At 36.1% G+C, this 24,215-nt stretch overlaps 1 protein-coding gene across 8 annotated transcripts in view; it reads left to right on the top strand.

Moving 5' to 3' along the window:
* st3gal3b (ST3 beta-galactoside alpha-2,3-sialyltransferase 3b) overlaps positions 1–20,801 on the top strand; it is a 65,501-nt gene extending 44,700 nt beyond the window's left edge. For 5 of the 8 annotated variants that reach the window (XM_067364003.1, XM_067364002.1, XM_067364001.1 and 2 more), the window contains 3 exons: positions 6,770–6,916; positions 12,821–12,967; positions 17,182–20,801. In XM_067364003.1, the coding sequence (XP_067220104.1) occupies positions 6,770–6,916; positions 12,821–12,967; positions 17,182–17,271 (384 nt within the window). In that variant the 3' untranslated portion in view covers positions 17,272–20,801. Of the gene's footprint in view, positions 1–6,769; positions 6,917–10,033; positions 10,862–12,820; positions 12,968–17,181 lie in introns of those variants that run through there. The other 3 variants (XR_010892033.1, XM_067364005.1, XM_067364007.1) reach the window with 3 other exon arrangements.
* The last annotated feature ends 3,414 nt before the right edge of the window (positions 20,802–24,215 follow it).

The following is a 24,215-nucleotide window of genomic DNA, read 5'->3' as shown; positions in this document are numbered from 1 at the left end:
CTCCCAAGTTTATTGACCTTTTAAATATAACCCTAAAGATAAACAGGAAACTTTTTCAAAATAGCCTGTTTTCCTCTGCTTGAACTATGTGTATGCAGTATCTTGAGATACGGAGAGAAAGGATTGCGATTATTTAGAGGAGAACAGCTACATTTTTCACACAAGACAAAGGAACCCTTGGCTATTTTCTCGCGAGCACCTGTGGAATGGTCCATTGACAACCTGTTGCCCCTCTGTGACCAGATAAGATTTCCTTGCACATCATTTTTGAAAGGAAGTCCCAGTGCAGAAGTTTCTCATCGAATCTGACCATGTCAAGTCAGTGTAAACCTGATCAAAGCAATGCTTGAGGTCCCCCTCCCCTCTTTAAAGGAGTAAGCATTAAATTACACGGATACAGTTTCTTATCCGTTAGGAATGCAGAGAAAGTTTTTGATCTTTAGTATTTCTAAGGGCCTATTTACACCTGGTCACTTTATGCATTTTCTCTGATTGGATAGCTATCTGATTGTGAAAAGACCAGGCGTAAATGCCCTCCGAAACACTTTCGAGATGGATTTAAATTTGATTGCTCAAACCACTTTAGTAGGTGGTTTGAGATGCATTCCAACGTATTTAAATTTTACTCCTCCCAAAATATTAAAAAATAAATGTTTGAGTATTTTAAAGGCTATATATGACATGTTATAGCCTAATGAAACGGTAAATAAAAACTGCCACAAATGAAATGTCGCTGACGTCATCTTCATTAAAAGTAGTTTAACTAAATGATCTTATCAGTTCTAATCGCCGCTCTTTCTCCTATTGTGGTCTTGGATCTTGAAATTATCTGATAAATAAAATGCAGCTCATATCAGTTGCTTTTGTTGACGTGAACTCAGTTAAATTTTGCATGGAGTGCAGGAATTGAAGATCAGTTTTATATCTGTTTTGCGGAGACACATTTATGTGGCCAAGTGTAAAAGGAACCGTTTTAACAAATCAGATAGATATCCATTAAAACACATGAAGTGACCAAGTGTAAAATGGCCCTATGTGTTTTCTGCATGCTATGTCTGTGACAGTTTTGCTGGGGTCTGAGGTCTGACGGTATCGCCGGCGATACCACCGTGGTTTTTTTCTTATCAGTGTGAAAGAGACTCAAAATACTCCGTCAATGTTGCACATACAATTAAGAGTTATACACCATTTTAATCTGTGGAATATCTTCTTTCATTTGTGTACACTCAGAGTAAAAACACAATGTTGTGCTTTTTGTAAAATAAAGAAAACTAACATGATGCGTGATCTCTCCTCTCCCTCTGAACGAACTCCAATCTGATAGTTCTCAGAAAATGAACTGTAACTTAGTGAATACTAATGACAAAAAAATTACACTTATGTCTAAAAAAACGTTAAGATGTCAGGTTTTAAATCATGTAAGTCAAATCGAAAACAAACCTTCTTTGTTTATGTAATCTGTATGAAAAGAGAGCCATGTCAGAAATCCGTGATTCAGCTCATTATCTGCTAATGCGGCCATGCCCACGGAGCAAGCGCTATTCAGACGCAAATTCAGTCAATACATGCATTCATTATCTCAATCGTGTATTTATTGTCTTGAAAAGTGTTTATCTGGATGTAAAAGTCATGGTTAGCGATCTCTAGAAGACATGCAGTTACTTCCTGTTTACTTGTCTTCTACAGATTAAGTTTAGATGAGTTTTTGTTTCTTTAGCGCGCTCCGGCTGCAGTATGTGTTGGAAACTCCATTCATGGAATAGCCTCTTCTTCTTTTAGATGAATTTGTGGACTAAAATGCACAGAGCGCCCTCCGACTTCAAGGATGAATTGAAAACACCAGCGCTCATAGTAATGACAATGAATATTAAGTTAATATAACTCCTCTGTATAGAAAATTGACATAGGCATATGAGAATCCAATATTTCTCCAAATGTGCATGCTTTTAAACTAAAAGTCTATATTCAGACTCTTTGCATCACAGAAATACATTATATTTTAAAGTATAATATAAAACCATTACTTTATATTGTAATAATATTTTTCTGTATGTTTCATATATCATAATGAGCTTGAGACATCACAGAAGGTTTTTTTTCACAGCCTACCTGACTGAAATGCCTCATTAATATGCAAGTCATTTCAGCTCATTACTATCCAATTCTTTTGTCTTCTCAGGTGAGAATGGCCCATTTTCAGTGGTGATTCACGCCTCCTCGCATACTGTGTTTCTTGGCAAAAAGTGTCTTACAAAAACTAAATCAATATATTGTTTTATATGAAGGAGTAGGCAGCATAATTTTTACATAATTTTGAAGCAAAAACTCTAGTCTACAACCTCCAATACCCTAAAGTCTTATGAACACAGATTTATTATACTTTTTTTGGCCTTATTTCAGTGACTTAAGTTTTTTGTTTTTTCAACAACCACGCATAAATGTTATTCCTTCAAAAACACAAACATGTACATACATGTTCCTCACATATTATTGTAGCCTAGTTTGTGCTGAATACAGTGTAATGACACTTTTTCCATTAATATGTTTATGAACAACTGAAAAAAGCACAAATGTCAGGGCATGTCAAAAGTTCTCCAGGCCCCAAATCAGCCTCAGACTCCAGAGGGTTAAAAAAACAACAACAAAACACTCATTTCTAGGTTGTATGCCTTCTATACAACTGATCTAGAGCACTTTCCTTGTTGTGTTTAACTAAAACTATAAAAAATTGTTTTCATTGTTTGAAATAAATCTGAAATGAACTATTAATATTAGATGAAAAACTTCAATTTAAATGATAGTTAGAAATGTTGCCATAGCAGCTAATTGAAATAATATAAGTTTAAGTTGTGCAAAACTGAAATAAAAAATATAAATATATTTACATTACCTTTTAAAATAAGGTTAAATAAAAATAATTTAACTTATAAAAATGCAAAAGCACAAAACAAATATTGCTAACACTTAAACTAAAAGTAAAACTGAAAATATAAAAAAAGTTCATTTTAAAAATATTAGTAAATACTGTAGTAATATATAAATAATTCTAAACTAACTTTTTCCATGGTAGTTGATGTACTGTCTACTATATTTAAAGGGTCATGAAACACAAAAACAACACAATATTTGTAATATAAATATTTTGATATATTTTTGGACTATTTTCCTCTGGTTTTGACCCTTCACATTTTTGAAAACTGTACTGAGAATTGACCTGTACTTCTGAAATACAATGTTTTGTTACACTCCATCCCCCTGCATTTGATTGCACAGCACTGAGCCCTGAAGACGCCAGATTTCTCTTCTCATTGTGCATTAACTTTTTGGCTTTATAATGAAGTTTGGCTTTTATAGTTGTTGCTTTTTCTCACTATCTAAGCCATACGTTTGCATAACATGGAAGAAATCAGAAGTGTTTATACTGATGTCAAAATAAAACCAATCAGATACCTTTCACACTGTTTCAAACTTCAGTGCAGATAACATCAACTACCACATACCTGTACTCCTCCCTGAAACTTAAGATCTTAAATGAAAATTTGTCAAGCACTAAATGTAATTTTGTGTTTTGACAAATATTACATGTAATTTCCATGTTTTTCTGTTTTGTTTTGTGTTTTCTTTTTTGATAATCCGTTTCATTTGGATGTACGTCACAATACGAAAGAAAAGATCTCCGGTTTCATCACGGCTTGTCATAAAAATACCATTGGAAAACATGGTGGCTTATTTTTGCATGTTAAATGCTGTAATTGAAGTTCAGCCTCTGTACTCCTTGTTTGTCAATGCTAATTTTTTTGTCATCAGAAAACTCTACACTAATGTTCCTGGGAAGATTTTTCTCACCGCACATCTGCAGTCAGGAACAGGTTTTCCCAGCCACCGCTGAACATTCACCCTGACCTCTCGTTTCCAGCAGCTGACAGAGGGAGCGGTCGGCGATGTGGCCTGTGATTTTTATGGAGTGATTTAACACTCGGCGGCCATGCTAGAAGCTTGTTAAGGGCGTGCTGAGGCTGCGTTCGGGAATTGAGAGGCCTCTCTCACCTGCTGCTTTATTGGATAGATCAGTTACAGAGGCCGTCCTGTTTGACAAGAGTGTGGCGGTTGTTAAAGTTCCTGCAATGCAGACGACTTGTGGTTTTGAGGGTTTGGAGAGGTGATCAATCAGGGTATCTCACTCACTTTTTCTTTCTCTGCACTCCTGACTGTGATTCCCTGGAATGCCAATGAGAGGTCTGGAGTAAAGCCAGGCGGAACCAGTGTAGATGATGTCAACAATGGAGCTATGTTTAGAATGACCTTGTCTAACTTTGGTGGGATTGTAATGCAAACCAGAATCAGGCTGGTGCAGTGCTCTGAAAACAGTTGTCAATAAGAGAATCTAGACAAGGCAAAATGTAAAAATTTTACATTTCATACATTCCACAATAATGCTGAATAATTCCTTGAATTAACTGTGGTGATGATGGAGACATGGCCTAGTGGGTAGCTCTGACTTTTTGTCACCTCTTTTCTCTCCTATAAAATGAAAGTCACACAAATTAAATAAAAATTGAGCATTGAAATTGAACATTTAATCTTTTTGTATCAATGAGGTACATTTACATATATGCTTTTGGCAGATACTTTTTGATCCAAAATGAATTTGCATTTAAGGCACACTACTGTTCAAGTATTTGGGGTCGTGAGATTTTTATTTTTTTTTTCTGTTTTTTAACAAACAAACAAAAAAAAAAATGAAAAAGTCTTGTCTGTTCTCCAAGGCTGCATTTATGTAATCAAATATGCAGCAAAAACGGTAATATTGTGAAATATTTTCACAATTTAAAATAATGTGTTTTTTTGATTACTTAAAAATGTTTAATTCTTCATTTCTTTCAAAAAAAAAAAAATATAATAATATGTAATAATATAAATATATATATATATATATATATATATATATATATATATATATATATATATATATATATATATATATATATATATATATAATTTCAATGATCTCTGTGTTATCGCCATGCTCTACTGTTTGAGCTACAGGAAAATTCCTGGCTTATATAAAGACTTACATTATTCACTTTATTAAGTACTTCTATCTTCTATTTAACCTGTTTAACTAGACTAACTCTTGGGTTGGGCTTTTTCAGATGTTTTGATGACATCTTACTGTGCACTTTGTATTTCCAGTTTAGATTTTCCAGTAACGATTATTACTTTAGCTATTATGTGAAATGTATTTTTGAAATTTAGCAGTGAGAACAGCAGTCATTTATTTGGCTAACCGCTGGTCTTCAAGCCACTGTGTATCTAGTAAACATTTAGTGTTTTATTGTCCCACTGAACACAAGAGTGTTTGTCTGGGACATTTAATACCTGCTTATAAAAGTTAAAGTCCTCATCACGTCTGGCCAAGAGTAGTAGTGCTTGCAGCTTTTAGTACTTGATATCTAATGAATATATGAATAGTGAATAAATAGACTAGCAGATCAATACAGTATTCTGTGTTGTTTGAAGGGATTTGGAGTAAGCTGTACCTAAGCTTCTCTAGACACTCAGTGATTTTGATGAAAGATTGATCCTAGTCTTAATGTCATTATGTACTGTTTAGCCAGGAGTATTCTTGTTTTTCCATAGCAACTTGGTTATGTAAGTCACAAGAGTAACTCCTGTATAGTATTAAACCTGTCCTTCGAGAAGGAAACGACCTTACCATATCTGCGAGACGACTGATCCAATGGAAGGAATGTCTAAGCTTACAGAGACATCCTCACTTGTGCTAAGTGATTTTAAAAGAATCAATCAGGGACTTCCTGTTTTATTTCTTCTTCAAACAACCTATGACTCTTAAACCAAACACTACTGGCCAGCATATTTCCTATGCGTTTACTTGTACTCTTTTTCAGATACTGTTATATTCTGAATGGAGGCTTACTTCAGCTTGGCAAAATATGTCCAATATATACTTTACACTGGATGTTGGTGGTTTCATAGATGCATTGGTTGTGAATTCATGATTTTATTGCTGTTGTCGATTTTTTTTTTTTTTTTTTTTTTTTTTTTTCCCTCTTTACACCTGCTTGTGGTTTCAGCATTCCCCAGAATTTCTGCTTCTGTTCAGCAAAACCGTGCTGTTGACAGAAGAGATGATGTTTTCTTGCCATGGCTTGCTGTGGGCGCGGGGGCCTCCAAAACTGCTTCAAAGCCGTTTGTTTGGCTCAATAGCTGCTCCTATTGTTGGGCTATATCAAAGGCAGTCTGCTTATTTGAACAGGTGACTCCCATTAAGTCCGATGACCTGGCTGGCTGTTTGCCAGCAGTGCTGCCGTGGCTTCGCAGAGCTCGTCTAGTCAGGACGCTAATACCTGATGATCTCGGTGCCAGGTCGCAGATTGAATAATTGCTGAGCTATGGCACTCTGCAGGTCTCCTGAGTAATTGTTATGGGAGAAGCTGGGGGCCGTTGCTCCCCAAATGCTCGTGGAGGTCAGGATTTCATTTGTCCACTTCCTGTGGGCTCGTCCAACCTGGGCGGCTTGCTTCACTTTTAATGAAAGCCATCTATGCTTGCGCCATCAGTATGCAGTGATGGCACCTTATAGGCTTTGTGCCTGAACTCATGATTATGGAATAGATTATTTCCTTACTTCTGCTGTAAGATGAAACACAAATGTTCCATACATTTTTCATGATGCATTTGGTGATCAAACATGGATGTGTAGTCTCATTTGTCCATATCATAATTCCTCTTTTTTTTTTTTTTTTAGCAAGGAACAGAGGGCTTCTGGAAGTCTGTAGCGCACTATGTGCCCCGGGAACCCTCTGAGATACGTATCCTCAACCCCTACTTCATACAAGAGGCTGCCTTCCAGTTTATTGGCCTTCCACAGAACAATGGCCTCATGGGTAAAGGGGTAAGTAACAAGCTCATTAAGTTTCAGTACTTTTCATAACATTGTTTACATTAAACTCACTGAGTGCAAGAGGATCTGACTCTGCTAAAACCGGTAGCTCTTCGAAATGAACTGTTGGACTGCCCCCGTTTATTGAACCAAAATGGCAGGCAATGCTTTTAGTCAATCTTATGTTAATAGGGGTCACAGGAAGCCTTAGACACGTGTTTCCTCAATTAGCCTGTAATTATCATAAAGATCACCATAGGTCAAAGGCAGCTTGACTAATCTAATAGGTGGGGAGAGCTTACGCCATTTATTTTGTCCAAACCTGGACAAAGCTGTGTTTAAATCCTCATTATCCAGTGCCTAACATTAAAAATCTCAAATAATGCAGCAGGTGTTGTTAGATTAAAAAAAAAATAAATAAAAACTGTCAGTAGCCAGGTTTCCATCCAAGGATTTTATTTTGCAAAAGAAAAGGTTTAGCGTTTTAAAATGTTTAGCGATATAGCTGAAGGAAATGCCATTTGTCGATTAAAATTTCTCAAATGTCGACACAATCTTTTTAAGGTTATTTTTAGCGTATAACATCTATATCAATAGTTCAGATGTCACAAAGATGAATTGGGAAAAAAATTTTCTTTTGTCAAGAAAAGGGGATTTAATGCAAATAAATGTGGTGTCACATGACAGAATTAGCCTATACATGCAGCGTCCACGTGTTTGTGTGTTGTTCCCGTTAGTGTTGTCAAAACTACTGGTACTTCGGTACCAAGTCGGTACTGAAATTTTGAAAATGTGACGATACCCGCATTTCTGTAGTACCGGTAGTACATAGAATCCGGGTATATTCGGTAGCCACTGATAGGACTGTGGCAGTATTTACTTGAATATGACACGAGGGAAGCACAAAGCTTTGTTTACAAAAGAAATAATAGGTTAGCAATTAAATGTGACATCGCAGCCATGTTTCCATTTTGGTTCATGCCGAATGAGAGAGGTACGTGAGTCCATACATTTAAGCTTTGTATTCTGTTCTGCGAATCGTGATCTGGTCACCCCAGATCATTAGCAGAGAATTTAACAATATTCCATTAGTTATTCCACTGAACATGGAATCTCGGTTTCTTTTCCCAAATCTTCAATCAAGAAGGGGATTATAAACGTTTCTTTCTTTCGTTTGCATTTAGGCCTATTATAGGCTATTCGCATTCTTTACTGTGGTAAAGTAGAAAAAACACCGTAGTACAGAAACTTTTTTGCTTGCACGTCAATTTCTATTTAACACAGTTTGACTTTATAAGGCGCGTCAAGTTTATTTGTCTATAGCGTGTTTCACACACTGGTGATTTTTACTTTCGCTTTTTTCTGGCAGCGCAAAATCAAACATGGCCTGAATGTCTTGCCCCTGCGGAGGATAAAACTCGCTCTTCAGACCTTTTACAAAAAGTGTCTTTGTGTGGAAATAAAAAAACCCAAATGTTTTTAAATACTATTTAACTTTCTTATTATTTAGGTTACCATTATTTACCGATATTTATTTAATAGTTTTACTGGCAGTAGTGTATTGTTTCGTTGACGGAATAGCTAAAATAAACACGCACGTCTGTTAGCCCTGTTGAAAAAAACAGCATATGCTGGTAAGGTAGGTTTTGAAGCTTTGAAGCTGTCCTGGACCAGCATAGGACCAGCTTAGGACCAGCTTAGGACCAGCACCAGCATAGGACCAGATTTGGTACAGAGAATCATAAAATTTTCATGGTGTTGGTACTGACTACTGGAATTTTGGTACCATGACAACACTAGCTCCCGTTAAAGCACCGTTTCTCATTAGATCGTGGTTCAAAGGTTCATCACAAGGATGAGGAAAATAGGCCTTCTAATCACAAACATGACACTTGTAAATATATATTATTTATATATAGTATTATAGTATATATAACTTATTAATATAGAATTTTATACCAAATAAATTAGGAAAATAAAGTAGTTGACTCCAAAAAGCTCTAATAAAATTTTAGAAATGTTATGTGAGAATAAGCTTCAGTTAAGCTAATGCAGACCACTTAAAAAAGGTTAAATATAAAAAAAGTTTTAGTACACAGCTCCATCTGTTGCTGGAAAAAAAAAAATCAACAGTGATTTGATGTTTTTGATGGGTTTGATGTTGTTGAACTATGAAACCAGAACAAATAACTTTTTTTGCTTTGAATGCGTTCTCGGCCACGTCAAACCACGACTGTATATTCAAGACGTTAAAGACTGTTGCAACAAGCAAAGACTGAATATTTCACAGTACCAGTGTTTTTATGGACCCTAATAATTTTTGCATACCGGACAAATGAGTATATTATTGTATAATAACATTATATGTGGAAATACGCAGTAGGCTACTGGTGAATTTCAATTGTCTCATTATACTCTGTAGCTACATTTTACAAATGGGATGCAAAAGATATGAATTTGCAATATACACAAAATTATGTATAGAAACGTCTCAAAGGCGTTTTTTTTTTTTATATATATATATTATATATATATATATATATATATATATATAACAAAATGCGACAATGCATTTTTTTAGGGATGACGTCATTACGTGCACCATTTTATCGATAAAAGGCCAACTGGATGGAAACAGCCTTGAGACAGCAAATTTCGCAATTTTTTTTGCGCATAAAACACAAAACAGTGCAAAAACTGGATGGAAACTTGCCTATTATGAATCACAATTGAGGTAGCAACCTGGATGCAAAATTGGTATTTAAATTAGAATGCAAGCAGAATTAAAATGAATTGAAAGACAGCTAACTTTTAATGCTAAATGTAAAAAAAATGTAAAAAATGCCATCTATAGAAATTTGTGTTTGGTTTATATATTTCACCATATTTAATAAATTATTGTTTGTCGACAAGGTGAAAGAGCACTTCCTTTACCATTACCTGTGTTCAGTTTTTTTGAATTGCTGTTAATATTTAAAAACTTGTAAATTGAAAAGAAGGTCATTCTAAAATAATGATGGTGATTGTTTTTGTTGTTGTTGTTGTTGTTGTTGTTGTTGTTGTTGTTGTTGTTGTTGTTGTTGTTGTTGTTGTTGTTGTTGTTGTTGTTGTTGTTGTTGTTTTGAGTAGGTTCTTTAAATCTAACTGACTTGTTGGTGAATATGTCCAAATTTGGGGGGAAAATCCTTATCCAATAATCACAAATAAATGGAAATTTCATTGAAATTATTTGTGTTCCCACCTTGTATATAATTTCATTATATAAAGGTGGGAACCTTGTATTTGGTTTGGCATGCTAAATTCTACTATAAAAATTCATCACGAATGCTGTGGCCACACTTAGAACACCATTAGCAAACACATTTTATTCAGACATGGGTGTTGGGTGTGCAGTAGCCCACGGGAGGACTGGGAATCAGCACTGTCAAAAAAATTGTGTGACATGCCTCAGATCTCACACATGGGCTGCAACAAAGAGTACTTGCCTACTAAGAGCTCATAAACAACACACTTTCCTTTCAGTCCCAGGAAATTGGACTTGAGAAAGTAGATAAATGCCACTAGCATCATAGCCTGATGAAGCTCTCAGCCATCCCATCATGGCACGAGTACAGACAAGGGTCTGTGTGTGAGCTTGGCCACCGCCTGAAAACTCAAACCTCCTCTGAATTGTAGAACATGTGCAGTGCACGTGGAGCAGAGCCCAGGCCCCTAAGGTTTGTGTAGGTAGGGGGGCAGCACAGCAGGGAAGCTGTCCCATACGGTACTGATCAAGGTGGGATACATTTTGACACCGCCTCCCCCTTTGAGCACTCCAAACACCCACCTGCTTAAGGCTGCATACACTGACACAATCTTAATACTAATCTGTGTGTGTGTGTGTGTGTGTGTGTGTGTGTGTGTGTGGGTGTGGGTGTGGGTGTGGGTGTGTGTGTGTGTGTGTGTGTGTGTGTGTGTGTGTAAACCAGACCCCAGGCCACTGCAAGCTAATGATTTAGAATGGTTGACTTCCCCAGGGAGATGAGGAAGTGAAGGTCTGCCTCCTGAAATTGGTGCGTCAGGGGTGGGGGTCTGTTTTAAGCAAATTGTTAATCACACGCAGCTCAAGATGAGTTAACAACTGTAGACCAGAACTAAGCCAGAACTCCTTCAGGCACAACGCCATCCAGACCTTGAGGAAGAGCTGGACCAGAGCAGACCACAGACAGTGATGTTAAATAGATTAAAATACAGCACAGCAAGCATAGTTATTCTGCTTATCTACTCACACATACTATATAAATATCATTTTAAAGTCATTTTAAAACAGTAACCATTCTGATCGTTAACATCCTTAATTTGAATCCATTAATCGATGATCGATTAATTGTCGATAATACATATAATCGATAAAACTTAAAGCAGACACAAGGAAAAAATTAAGCAAGCAAGCCAGAGTTATGTTTGGGACCATTTCATAGCTAAAGTTATGCCTTCATCATGACTATAAGTTTGCGTATGCATTCGCAGCCTTTTGTTTTGTGCAAATGTAAGTTGTAATACTGTTTATTTTCTGTAGGCCTATCTATATCTGATTTATCTCATATTGGATGCATTTGGTTAAGAATTAACACAGTAGTAAAGCATGTTGTGATCAGCTTCAGCGCATGCAGCCCAAACAGCAACTAATAATGACTATCATATTACATAACATTATAAAGAGAACAATATTGTAATAAAACATTGTGAATTATTTGTGTTTATTTGCTGTGTTTCATCGCTCTAGGAAGAGCACGCCTCCACAACATGACTCACACATTCTGAATAGCACGTACATACATTTGCATCATTTTGTGTAGATATAATTTGTAGTATTATGTTTCTTTTGTATGTATCTGATAAATCTCATATAGGATGCATTTCTTTGAGTTAAATAAAGCGCTAGCAAAGTGCTTCACCGGTGTTCATTCAGCACTTCAGCACGTGCAGCTATAACAGCAATACGTTACTAATAACAACTATGACTGGTACTGTCATATTACATAACATTTATAATGAGAACACTATTTTAATAAATCATTGTGAATTAATTGGGTTTAGTTGCCGTTTTCAGCGCGTTGTTCCAGAAAGTGTGCGTCCACAACTGAGGCAGCATTGGTGACATGTTGTATTAGTTGTTATATTTGATTATTAAACAGTAATTTAATAAATTATCAATCACATTGACTCATTTTACAATCCTAGTAGCCCTTTATTTAAATTAAAAACCCTTCTCATTCATTTGGCGAGGAACATGCCATTTTGGGCAGCATTTGCACACCCTGTCATGCTATTGACCATATGTCACTACAGTAGACGCAATTTAAACGACATTCGATCATGGGAATTTGTGTAAATTGACATCCCTAATTCAAATTATTTGTTAGACTGATTCATACAGATACCTTGAGCTCATGTCATGAGTCTTTTGAACTTATTTTATTGAAAGAACCTGCTCAGAAGAGTCGTATGTTCATTAATCTGATTACAGTGGTCACACTGAATATTTGTTTTTGCATGTTTAAGCTTAAAGCTAAGACAAGGCAATAGACAGTCATGTATACAATAATACAATCTCATAACATTCAATTCAGACTGCAAACTCACAACTTCCAGAATTATTTTATCAAAATATATCATTTCTTTTCATGTAGTTTGATAGCGATGCCAGAAATGTTAATATAGTGCTTTATAGCATGCTAGGACTTCATTTACTATTAAACGAGCAATAAAATGTATTTTCTTGTTTCTTATCTGGTCTAACATATAATTTGAATCAATGTTAAAGTCTAAGGCTCTGGATAAGTGTATTATCTTCAGCTGCTTGCATGCTTAGTACTTGATGGTGAAATTTTAAAATGCTACAGTATCAATTTAAACCTGCGTTCTTTTCCATAGAACATTCCAACGTTGGGCACCGTTGCCATAACGATGGCCCTTCATAACTGCGATGAGGTCGCTGTTGCTGGATTTGGCTATGACATGAACACCCCTCATGCACCCCTGCACTACTACGAAACAGTCAAAATGTCTGCCATAAAAGAGGTAACAGTTTTATATGTTTGTTTGTTTAATTGACAAAATGTCAATTTAACTTCTCAAATTAAACATTTCAGGCAGTACTGTGGATTTTTTTCTTTTTTAGGATGTTTTAATGCATAGACGAAACATTTTGTACAATAAACAACTGTGAGCTCAGTTCTTAGACCATTGTTTGATCAATGTCTTTATCTGTTCACTTTATGGAAAATTACAATGAGCAGCAGAATGTCCTGGGCTACTTGCTGTCCTGTTTTTCTCTCTCTCTCTCTCTCTCTCTCTCTCTCTCGCTCTCTTTGATCAGTCCATATGTAGATAACTTTGTCGTTATGTTTTGTAAATTCCTCTCTGCCCACATTTGCCATGGCTGTAAAAGCACACTCATAAAACAGAGCTGTTAACGCACAGTTAGCTCCTGACTGCTCTGGCACCCATCCTTGTCAAATCACAGTCAGGTACCATTCATGCAGAACTCGCTCGCTTCCTGCTGCCTGTATTCTGTCAGTTTAAGACTTGTGCGCTATGTAATGTCAGCTTAAAGAAATGGGATTTAAGCTGTTGGCCTTGAATAGCTAGTAGCTCACATACTGTAACAGTGTAGAGTATTTGTCTTTGTAGGTTTGACAGGAGTCTTCATCCCAGCTGTGATGTAAGGGATTAATTACTACAGTACTCTATGGCTTCCAGTGGTAAATTCCAGGATTAGAGTAAAAGGTCGCTTTACCAGATTGTTGGGGAAAATGTGAAATTTACATTAATGCACTTCAGAATCCTGTGAGGAAATGACTTATAACCCTATTGTCTCTCTGAGTAGTTTAAGATTATTCTATACAAAATAATAATATATTATGAAAAATGATGTACATTACCATTAAGTTTAGAATTTGTACTTAGTCTACTTACCTAAGAAAGTACTGGGTAATATAAGGTAACTACATGGGTTAAAGGGTTAGTTCACCCAAAAATGAAAATTCTGTCATTTATTATTTACCCTCATGCCGTTCCACACCCGTAAGTCCTTCGTTAATCTTCAGAACACAAATTAAGATATTTTAGTTGAAATCCGATAGCTCCGTGAGGCCTCCATAGGGAGCAATGGACACTTCCTCTCTCAAGATCCATAAAGGTACTAAAAACATATTTAAATCAGTTCATGTGAGTACAGTGGTTCAATATTAATATTACAAAGCGACGAGATTATTTCTGGAGCGCCAAAAAAACCTAAATAACGACTTATTTAGTGATGGCCGATTTCAAGACAATGCTTCAGGAAGCATCGGAGCACAAATGAATCAGTGTGGATCTTGAGAGAGGAAGTGTCCAGAGCTATCGGATTTCGACTAAAATATCTTAATTTGTGTTCTGAAGATTAATGAAGGTCTTGCAGGTGTGGAATGACATGAGGGTGAGTAATAAATGACAGAATTTTCATTTTTGGGTGAACTAACCCTTTAAGGTTAGGTTTATTGGTAGGTTCAGGGTTAGTACCTTGTTATTACCCAGTTATTGCAATTACTATAATAAGTAAAAAAATAAAGTGCTGTTTTGAGCTACATTCATGTGGATTATTTTACTTTTTTACGCCACATAAAACGTAAATGTGTCAGACGTTGTTACACGAAAACATGATGAAAGTCACTTGCAGAAACAAGGTTGTGTTGTTACAAAGTGAAAAATTTCGAACCCGCGGTGACGACAACATGGAATAAAGCCACCCATACCATCGTGCCAACGCCTCATATGACACAGTAGTCCAGTGCAGCGGCTACACATTGTCATGTTGTAAATAAGACAAACCCCTCCATGTTGCGTTTGTTGTTTTTTGGTGTATGTCTACCTACACAACGTCATTGCCATAGAAAGCAATGCAGATATTCCAGAAAACTAAAAAGCGGCATGGGACACACAAAACTGATCTGAACAATTGTATCCATTCTATAGTTTTAGAACAGAGTCTAATCGGATACACACATAATCAGAGACTTCTTTCAATAACTTAAACAAATCCGACCCCAGATGCTGAGAGCTGTCTCTCTAAGTATTGAGGCATTGTTTCAGATCCTCTCTCCCTAAGGCAGTTTGGCCTTAGGAGACTCTTAACCCAGCTTTCATTTTGGGCTGTGCCCTTTTCTCTCTTGTGTGAAACTACACTCCTGGATCTGTTGGGTTTTCTGTGAATGTGATCCGTCACAAGGGCTGAGCAGGCTGAAGCAGACAGCTCAGAGACTCTGACGAGAGGTTTTTGGCATGGTATAATGGCCCCAGCAGGCCCAGAACCTCCTGTCAGGGGCAGTTGTGGGGTCCCGCCCGTTCGGACCGAGAGCCTCTCACAGGAACCCAAAGCTCTGGTTTCATCCAACATTACCAGGCCAGTAGTTCCTCTGCTGTGCCGTACTGCATCTGAAAATCACATTGAAGAACAATAGGATATTAAAAGAAAACTGGAGAGGATGGTTTTTACAGGAGTCAATACAGCTCCAGTTCTCTGATCCCAGACCACACTATATCCCTCTCCTGTGGCTCAGAGCTCTGTTATTGTTGTAATAAAAGATAGTAGTAAATGTGAAGTGCTGTGGAACTAAGAATTAATGTAACTTTTTTTATCATGACTAATTCTGACCTTTTCTAAACCACAAATCTGTGGAGGAAAAAAAAAAACAATACTGACCAACCACATTTAGCAGCTGTTTTCATCCACCATTTTTCAGTAACACTTTATTTTAGGGTTCAATTCTCACTATTAACTACTGTAGTTGCTTATTAGCCTGCATACTACTAGGATATTGGCTGTTTATTACTACTTATTATTGATTGCCTTGACCATATTCTATGTACATCTCTTAAAGGGATAGTTCACCCAAAAATTTTAATTCTGTCATCATTTACTCCCCCTCAAGTTCTAAACCTGTATAAATGTATTTGCTCTACTGTACAAAAAGGAAGATATTTGGAAGAATTTGACTACCATAGTAGGAAAAATAAATACTATGGCAGTTAATGGGGGGCAAAATCTGCTTGGCTATAAACATTCTTCCAAATATCTTCCTTTTTGTACAGCCTAACAAATAAATGTATACAGTTTTTAACTACCTTACCAATTATTAATAAGCAGTAATTAGGAATTGTAGGCAAAAGTTTTTGTTAATAGTTAGTTAATAGTGAAAATTGGACCCTGATCTAAAGTGTGATCATCTTTTCTAATATAAGTCTGTGGAGGATGTACATGTTTGGATTTTAATGCAATTTCAGAGAAATTACCTAAAGATACAATAAAATGTTTTTGGGTCAGTAATAAAACAAGCTGTTTTTATTTGTACTTTTTTCTTAAATCTTTAATCCACAGCATGAACTTCTCAAGATTTTTTTAAACTATGCGTCACCCTCAGCGAGGTAAATTACGGATGATTTCAGGTTATTGTTGTGTGGATTTAGTTTACAGTATTACAGTGAATGTGTTGTAAAAACATTAGGAACAGTTCATTTCACTAATGTAAGCAGCTCTAATTACTTTCGAATGAAGCTTTTCTCTTGTCACCCAATTCACAGTCTCTGCTGTTTTAATTACGCACCTGCATAAAAAAATAAAAATAAAATTAAAAAAACAGCCAAAAATGTTTTATGATATCAGTTTCTACCAGGCCATATAAAAATAATATTCAATCATTTATAGCACTTTAGGAGTGCATTCAACACACTATGAAGGCAATTTTTTGCATTTTGGCGAGTTGGTGGCTAAATTGTACATTTTTGCTTACGCCCCTTTCACGGTTAGTTTTAATGGTAGATTTTCATGCTTACATTTTTTTTATACATATATAAAAATCATACGTTTTTGTACAAATTCATGAAAAATGTGACCTCGTAAAATATGTATGTTTTCTCATGAAATCGGAATGGCACATTTTTCTGAAATAAGGGGGTGGAGCTTGGCGTTATACATCCCATCAGTCACAGACAAGATATCCATAAGTGATCATGCCTGAAATGTCTCGTACAAATGAAGTGTGATTGGTTGTTTATGATGTCAGATGCCCTTTTATATTTGAATGGATGCTTTGCGACCATTTTAAGTTGCTGTATTCACCAAATTTAATGCTAATAGTCAAAATCTCTGCTTCCAAGACTGACATGCTTGGTATACTGAGAATAAAAGGGCAGACTGTCGTGTCAAGAGTCAGCCACATACAGTAAGAAATGACTGCTGTTTGTTTCCCCCACAGTCATGGACTCACAACATCTCAAAGGAAAAGGAATTTCTCCGCAAGTTGGTGAAGGCCAACATCATCACAGACTTAACCAATGGGATTTGAACCTCCCAAGGTGGGTGCCTTTCTTGGAGGACTTGAAAACGCAGGATCCTGGGAAACCCTGGACCAGACAACACTGAAGAGCGTGATTTCAGAGGTGGGAGCGATGGCTCACTTAAGATGCACATGTGCCTTCTTACCGACAGGCTTCCTCTGAGCGGGACGTTGAAGGGTTCTTGAATGTCTCCGGAGACAATCCTTGTTGGAAACTATCAGAGACTTTGAGGGACCAACACAATGCGCTTGAGGAATGAGTCGCAACATTAACTGATTGTGCCAAATGTACCTCTATTGGAGGAGATGCCTCTCCTCTCCTGCCTGAATGTATTAACGGTGTAAATATCAAAGATTTTTACAGTGCATTTTAATGCTAAGGCCCCTGCCTTCACACGTGATTCTCCGTCCAGGGCACTCAGTGCGTATCCTGCCCCAGTGTGTGGAAGGGCAGAGGCAGGTCTTTGATTCAGCTTCTGAGCACAGGAGGCTCTTTATCTCCTGAATGTGAGCTTATTATGTTACAGCTTCTTTTGTTGAGGAAAGGAGCTCAATCTCTAAGTTATTTATTTTGGTGCACAGATGAAGGCCTTTTGTTTTTTCGTATTTGAGATACCACATTTCCGAAATGACTTGTGTTATAAATACTCACTACAGTTTACTTGAAATGGGAGACTGAGTACCTATTAGGGATGCACAGATACCATTTTTTTCCAAATTTAAATTCCAATACCTGAATTGTGCATATCGGCCAGTACTTCACGAACTTCCTAAGGGGCCGTTCACATGTCGTGTCTAAAACGCCGGCCACACCACTTTCTCATCTTTTCAAAAACCTTGTGGTCCTGTGGTGTCTGCCGTTGCTAGCAATCATGAGCCGTGTTCTCCATGAAGATGAAGAAGTTTTAGCAAAGGATAAATGGATTTTTAGCCCTTGCATTAGCTCTACTACTAGATATATTCATACCTGCAAACTAGTCGCTTTTCTGCAAAATTCGCCGTTTTGAATCAAAATATTTCATTTATGTGAAGTTATGTGAGTTTGCAGGCACAATAAATCGAAAATGGGCTACTTTCCCATAGACTAGAGTGAGACGATAAACGTGATCTTTTTTGGAGCTCTGTGGTGTGACTGACACTTCGCTGTAGCGCTTCAGTTCAAACAGGGAGAGCGCACATGAACCGATCAACTCTTCCGCTTTACAACACGAAATAAACATGAATGGATGTAGGATGAATGAATACCGAAGGTATGTTGAAAGATGCAGTACAACTTACTGAAATCCGTATCATGTCATATGTAACGTTAATCGATCAATCATTGTTTCAACCGTGGAAAAGCGCCAAATAAAATAGCTTGTAAAAATGTCACATTTACCTCAGAAAAGCCATTCAATGTCAAAAAACTCATTAGTCAGCTACAAAAATGAACGTAGAGAGGAGCATTTTGATATATATCCACTGTGACTAGAGGCCATTGCATATTCATGTACTTAACATGTGCTTCAATACTGAATGTATAAAACCTTTTTTTGACAGCCACCTTTTAAATGTTTAGGCCGATATTAAAAATGAGTAGAAACATAATTGTCATTAAAAATGTATTATAATGTTATTATAAAAACTTCTTTATGTGTAATTTATATGCAAGTAGCTTACAAATCAAGTAATTTTAACCAATATTATAATGATGTACCAGCTGCGGTTCCCTGTATAGTTTACAGTATTAGCTGAGAGATACTTTTTCTTTGAGGAAATTTGCCATGTACTGTACCTGATAAGCCCCAAATTAATCTATATTGAATTGAAGGTAATCAAATCAAAATCATATCGCGAGCTTCTGAATCAAAATCGAATCCAATTGTGAAATTTGTGTCAATGCACAGCTCTAGTGTCAATAATTTTTTTTAGTAGTATTTTAATTTTTAACTTGAAGCTAATTTTTATTTTTATTTTTTAATTTATTTTCTTGTGGGAGTGCAACAGAATACCCCCCCCCACTACTATTTATTCTGTAAACATGTCACCTTTTTCACCACTTTGGAGTTTGCAGGTATGTATATATATGAGGTGAGAAGTAAAAACCTGCCCTGTACAGCTATGTTCGTCCATCTCGGCTGAGCTTTCAGTGTTGTTACGGAAAGGCCAAAGCCGCTTGCCGCGTGTCTACATTTGTGAAATAACGAATTTGAGCATGCAAAAGATGCAACATGTGAACGGCCCCTAAAAATACACAACTTCATTATAGATAAATAGAAAACAGAAAAACTTACACACATTCTATGCTACTGTTCAAAAGTTTGGGGTTCGTAAAAACTAAAAAGATTCAGCAAGGATGCATGAAATTGATCAAAGTCTTTTACATTGTTACATTGTTAATTAATTTCAAATACATTAATGTTTTTACTGTAATTTTGATCAAATCAGTGCAGTCTTGGTGAGCATAAGATACCTTTTTCAAAACCACAAAATTTTACCGATCCCAAAAATGTTCTAATTTAACAAACACCCAGTAACAAGAACCACAACATTCAGAAACTTCAGCAAAATACAGTCCTTTTAAACAAAAACAAAGACCTTTATATACAGATTATGTATAATAATGGGATCATTGGGACATCTCAGGACAGAGTTAGATAATTGATAATGACATCTGACTCTTTTCATGAACTTAATTTTAAAGGGTTAGTTCACCCAAAAATGAAAATGATGTAATTAATGACTCACCCTCTAACCCTTTAACGACTTAAATATCCATATGTTTGTTAAATAAAGCTATAGAATGGCTTTAAGGGACTTGTGATACATTGCAGTAAAACTCACATTAAATAGTTTTTAACAGTAACATCCATGGCAAGCACACAGTATCGGATTTGAATCGCTATCAGATCTGACAAAAAAATATCCGTATCTTTTCAGATACAAGCCAGATCGGTGCATCCCTAGTTAAGACAGACCTCAAAATCACCTGACGTTACGGTACACTGCCATCCTGAATTCTGCCGCTTTCAGAAGGTAGCCATTTAAGACCAATACACCAAGAAGAACCATTTTTAACTTTGGTTTTACTTTTAATACATTTGAAGATGAGCAATGTCACACATATTTACAAAAGAGATCAAGTTTGTTTTGTACTTTTTTTGGTGGTACAGACCATTTTAAGGAGTACTGTGAGCTTTTATTCAAAGCAAAGCTACAACTTAGGCAGAGTACTGGAAACATGCCATTGCACTAGCTATCAGAGTTCATCATGTTACACTACATTATGTTCACTACACCTGGTACTCATCAAGATCCCACAACAGGAAGGAGTCATCATGGCATCATCCTGACTGTCTGAAACACATTTGAAAGAGTTCTTTGCTCTCGTAGAATGGCGTATTTATATTGTGCAGTATGCCACCAATCAGCATTATAATGATGATCATTTGGAGTTAGAAGGAAATACAAAAGTATTGTTTTTTTTTATATGTATATATATAAATATACATATATAATATATCTTCAAGTTCTAATAAAATTAATGTGTTGGGCAGTTTTGGCCCTTAATTGATCTTTTGTGTCATCTTTATTTTTCTCTGCTTTTTTCAAAGACAGTGCTCACTGTATTTGAGGCACACATTGAAGGTATGAGGCTCATTTTAAACTTATTCAACTCAAATCTAGGAGTAATTGTGCTGAAAATTCAGCTTCATCACAGGAATTAACTGCACTTTAATATAAAAAAAAGCAAGCAAAAAAGTTGTAATAATAATTTACAATATTACTGTTTTACTATATATATATTTATTATCAAATGCAGCATAAGCAACTTCTTTTTAGGTACCAGATTATTTTATATTTTGATGTTAATTATTATTTTTTTTTTTTTATTTGTGCCTTTAAGACATTATGATAATAAATGGGAACATTTGTCACCATAAAAATATTTATTTTTACATCACACACTAAACTATCAAATGCAATTAACATGATGATGTTGACAACTACTTCACTATATGATTCATGTCATAGTATCATAATTTGACCATGACTGAATCTGCTGCTCATAGAACCTGATTGTACCTCATAGAAATAGCCCTGTCTTCTCTGGAAAAAACTTTGTCAACCTACTTTTTTTATTATTATTATTATTAATGAACTATAAGACATGAATGCACAAATAAATAAAACTATCAATAAAATATTGTGAGGGGCAAAAATATGGTGATATATTGACATGTAATGGAATCAGCACAATCAGGTTCTCTGAATAGAATCATGCTGATTGATCACTGATGTGATCCAGAAGTTATTAATCACTTTATTATTTAGAGTAGACCATCCTATAATGATGAATTGGGATTTTCCAGGGAGGGAAGTAGATGTCCAGGGCTGCAGCAACTGCACTCAGTATGACCTGCTGTCAAAACAACTGCCAGATCGCCAGTCAACCCGGACATATAGAATGCTGTCTAACCTACATGCTTGTTTTCAAAGCTTAGTACTGGGGGGAAAAAACTATAAAAATAATAAGAAGCTTATTTATAAGCTTCTTGTTCCATGTTACCCTCTATGTCACGTAAAAATGTGGTTTATAACAGCCATTTGTCAAGCTAACTGATAATGCACAATCCTTTAGCTATTGTTTGGTTTCAGAATAGTTAAAGGGATAGTTCACCCAAAACGCCTTCGCGTTTTTCACATGCATAAAGGTTTGTGTATTGCACACGCCCACGACATTCGTGCCACATGGTAGAACTCCTCATTCTGAGCAACTTCGCCTCTAGTCCTACCGCTGTCCATCGAATCGTTCGTTAAATATTGGAGATTATTTAAAAAAAAAACTTTGGCGAACTAGTCCTAGGTTTTTGGCTCAACCTCGATAACTGTTAAAAAGCTTTAAAAAGTTCATATTCCATATGGTAAATTGCCTATATTTGTTGTAAATGGCCTTTTCCATCAATGATTGAGATTTTTACATGCTTGCTAGTTAAAACCTTTATACCTTTTTTTGTGTAAAAAGCCTTGAAACGCTTGAACCCCTATAATTGCTGCTCTCAGCTATAACATTTTTGCAATTGTTCTTTTATTCTAATAGGTTCTTTGATGTTTGTTTTTTTTATTCAAATACAGTTTCATTCACAGCTTAGATCCATCATGAAAATAAGCGACAACCAAGGAGAAAAGCAGAGACCTTCCCTTACCCTACCAGAAAGAGACTGTGTGAAAGAGGGATAATAGTGCTTTATTTGATTCTCTCCTCTATTTCTTTTAATGCTCAAGTGTAATGTTGACTAGGATCTCATTTCATATGTGTGGCTCTGGAAGAACACCTCTAACAGTGGGACGTGCTCTCAGCTGGGCTTGAGGCAGGAAGAGCGCAGCAGTACAGCTGCTGGATGTTATAACTGTATTCTGATAGGGTGACACTCAGGCCCTTTAAAGTGACTGTGGTAATGTATGTTTCACTGCAAATACAGGCCAGTAATATAACCTTAAATGTTTTGGCACGAAAACTCTCCTCTGTGTTTTGGCAGATCCTTTTAAGATGACTTAACAGTCCCTTTGCAACCACAAATTCTTCAATACAACTCACTCCCATCATTTGGTGCTTTCGCACTGATAGACATAAATTCAGCTGTGTTTCCTCCTAGATAGGCAATCCAACCCGTGATTCTTTGGCTGATACCTCATAAACTAAGAAAGGTGAGAGTAACGGCCCACAGATTGTCCATCAACCACAGAATGGCCCACTGTTGGGCGATTACATTGACCTGTGGTTTGTTCACTTGACGTGACACATGAGATTGGTGCATATTGCATGTTAGTCTGGAAGCTCTCAGCCTGAATGTGTTCAGAGTCAAGTAAATGCTAGATGGAGTTCTGGTGACCCCTTTCTAGTTGAGGCCCAGACCTTCCAAAAAGCAAGTTCCTTATGCCTGATAGAAATAGCTAGTAATCTACACTGGGGGAAAAAAATGGCATAAAAACAATTTTCGCTCAGATATTGCTAGTAAAATTGCAAACAATTACAAAGAAACAAACAGTAACACACTGAATGTAAAACTTTAAAGTAGAAAATCCAAAATGTTTTTTGTTGTAAAAATGTACTTTAATCTTTGCTTTATTTACAACTTCGAAAAGGCATTTTTTACAATGAGAGTTGTTCGACATTTACTGTTAGGAAAAAAAGGGTCAAAGGGGTTCAATATAAAACTCTAGGTTTCTTGACTCAATTTTAAAGAAACTTTTATAAGAAGAAATGTCTTAAATAATTGCATAATACTTTCAAGTTTGATGGGCTATTTTAACATTTTTCTAGTTAAAAAGTATGTTTATAAGCTGTTTAAATCTAAAGTAAATAGTTAAATTTAAATTTAAAGTAAAAAAACAACAAAAAAAGAATGATCCCATGATAGGAACCCCTAAAAGGTTCTATATATGAAGCGCCTGACAGAACCCTTTAAGCTTCTATATATAACCTTTTCTTCTAACAATCTTCTCATATTATTGGCTAGTTTTTATTGAAAATTGTTAAATCTTGAAGTCTGTTAAATTCTCAGTCTTAGTAGAAGAGTCACAAAATGAGAAGCTTGTGGGTTCATTTGAGCAAGTGCGTAACACTGAGAAGATCTAAATGTAAACCAAGTTGCTTGTGAAAGACTTTTACTTGACCTACACATATGGAACCACGTTCCATACCCTGCTCTTGAGAATTAGCTTAATAACTTTTGGGATATCTTGGCGTAAGCCTGATGGTTCATGTCGAAGGAGGTTTTAATAACTTAAAGATACCCAGACGTGAACGTGATGATAAGCATTTTGTTAACTGGCGGATTAGCTGAGCTTACGTTTTCTCCCACTTATGTGAATTTCTGAAGGAAAAATTATCTTGTTTTTACAACACAATTAGAATAATCATGTGTGGTTAGGAAAATAGATGGGTTTTATAGTAGTTTTATTGTAAGAAA

Source organism: Chanodichthys erythropterus, chromosome 16, assembly GCF_024489055.1.
Source record: "Chanodichthys erythropterus isolate Z2021 chromosome 16, ASM2448905v1, whole genome shotgun sequence".
Lineage (NCBI taxonomy): Eukaryota > Metazoa > Chordata > Actinopteri > Cypriniformes > Xenocyprididae > Chanodichthys > Chanodichthys erythropterus.
Note: the sequence above shows the minus strand (reverse complement) of the source record. Positions and strands in the feature narration are given on the sequence as shown.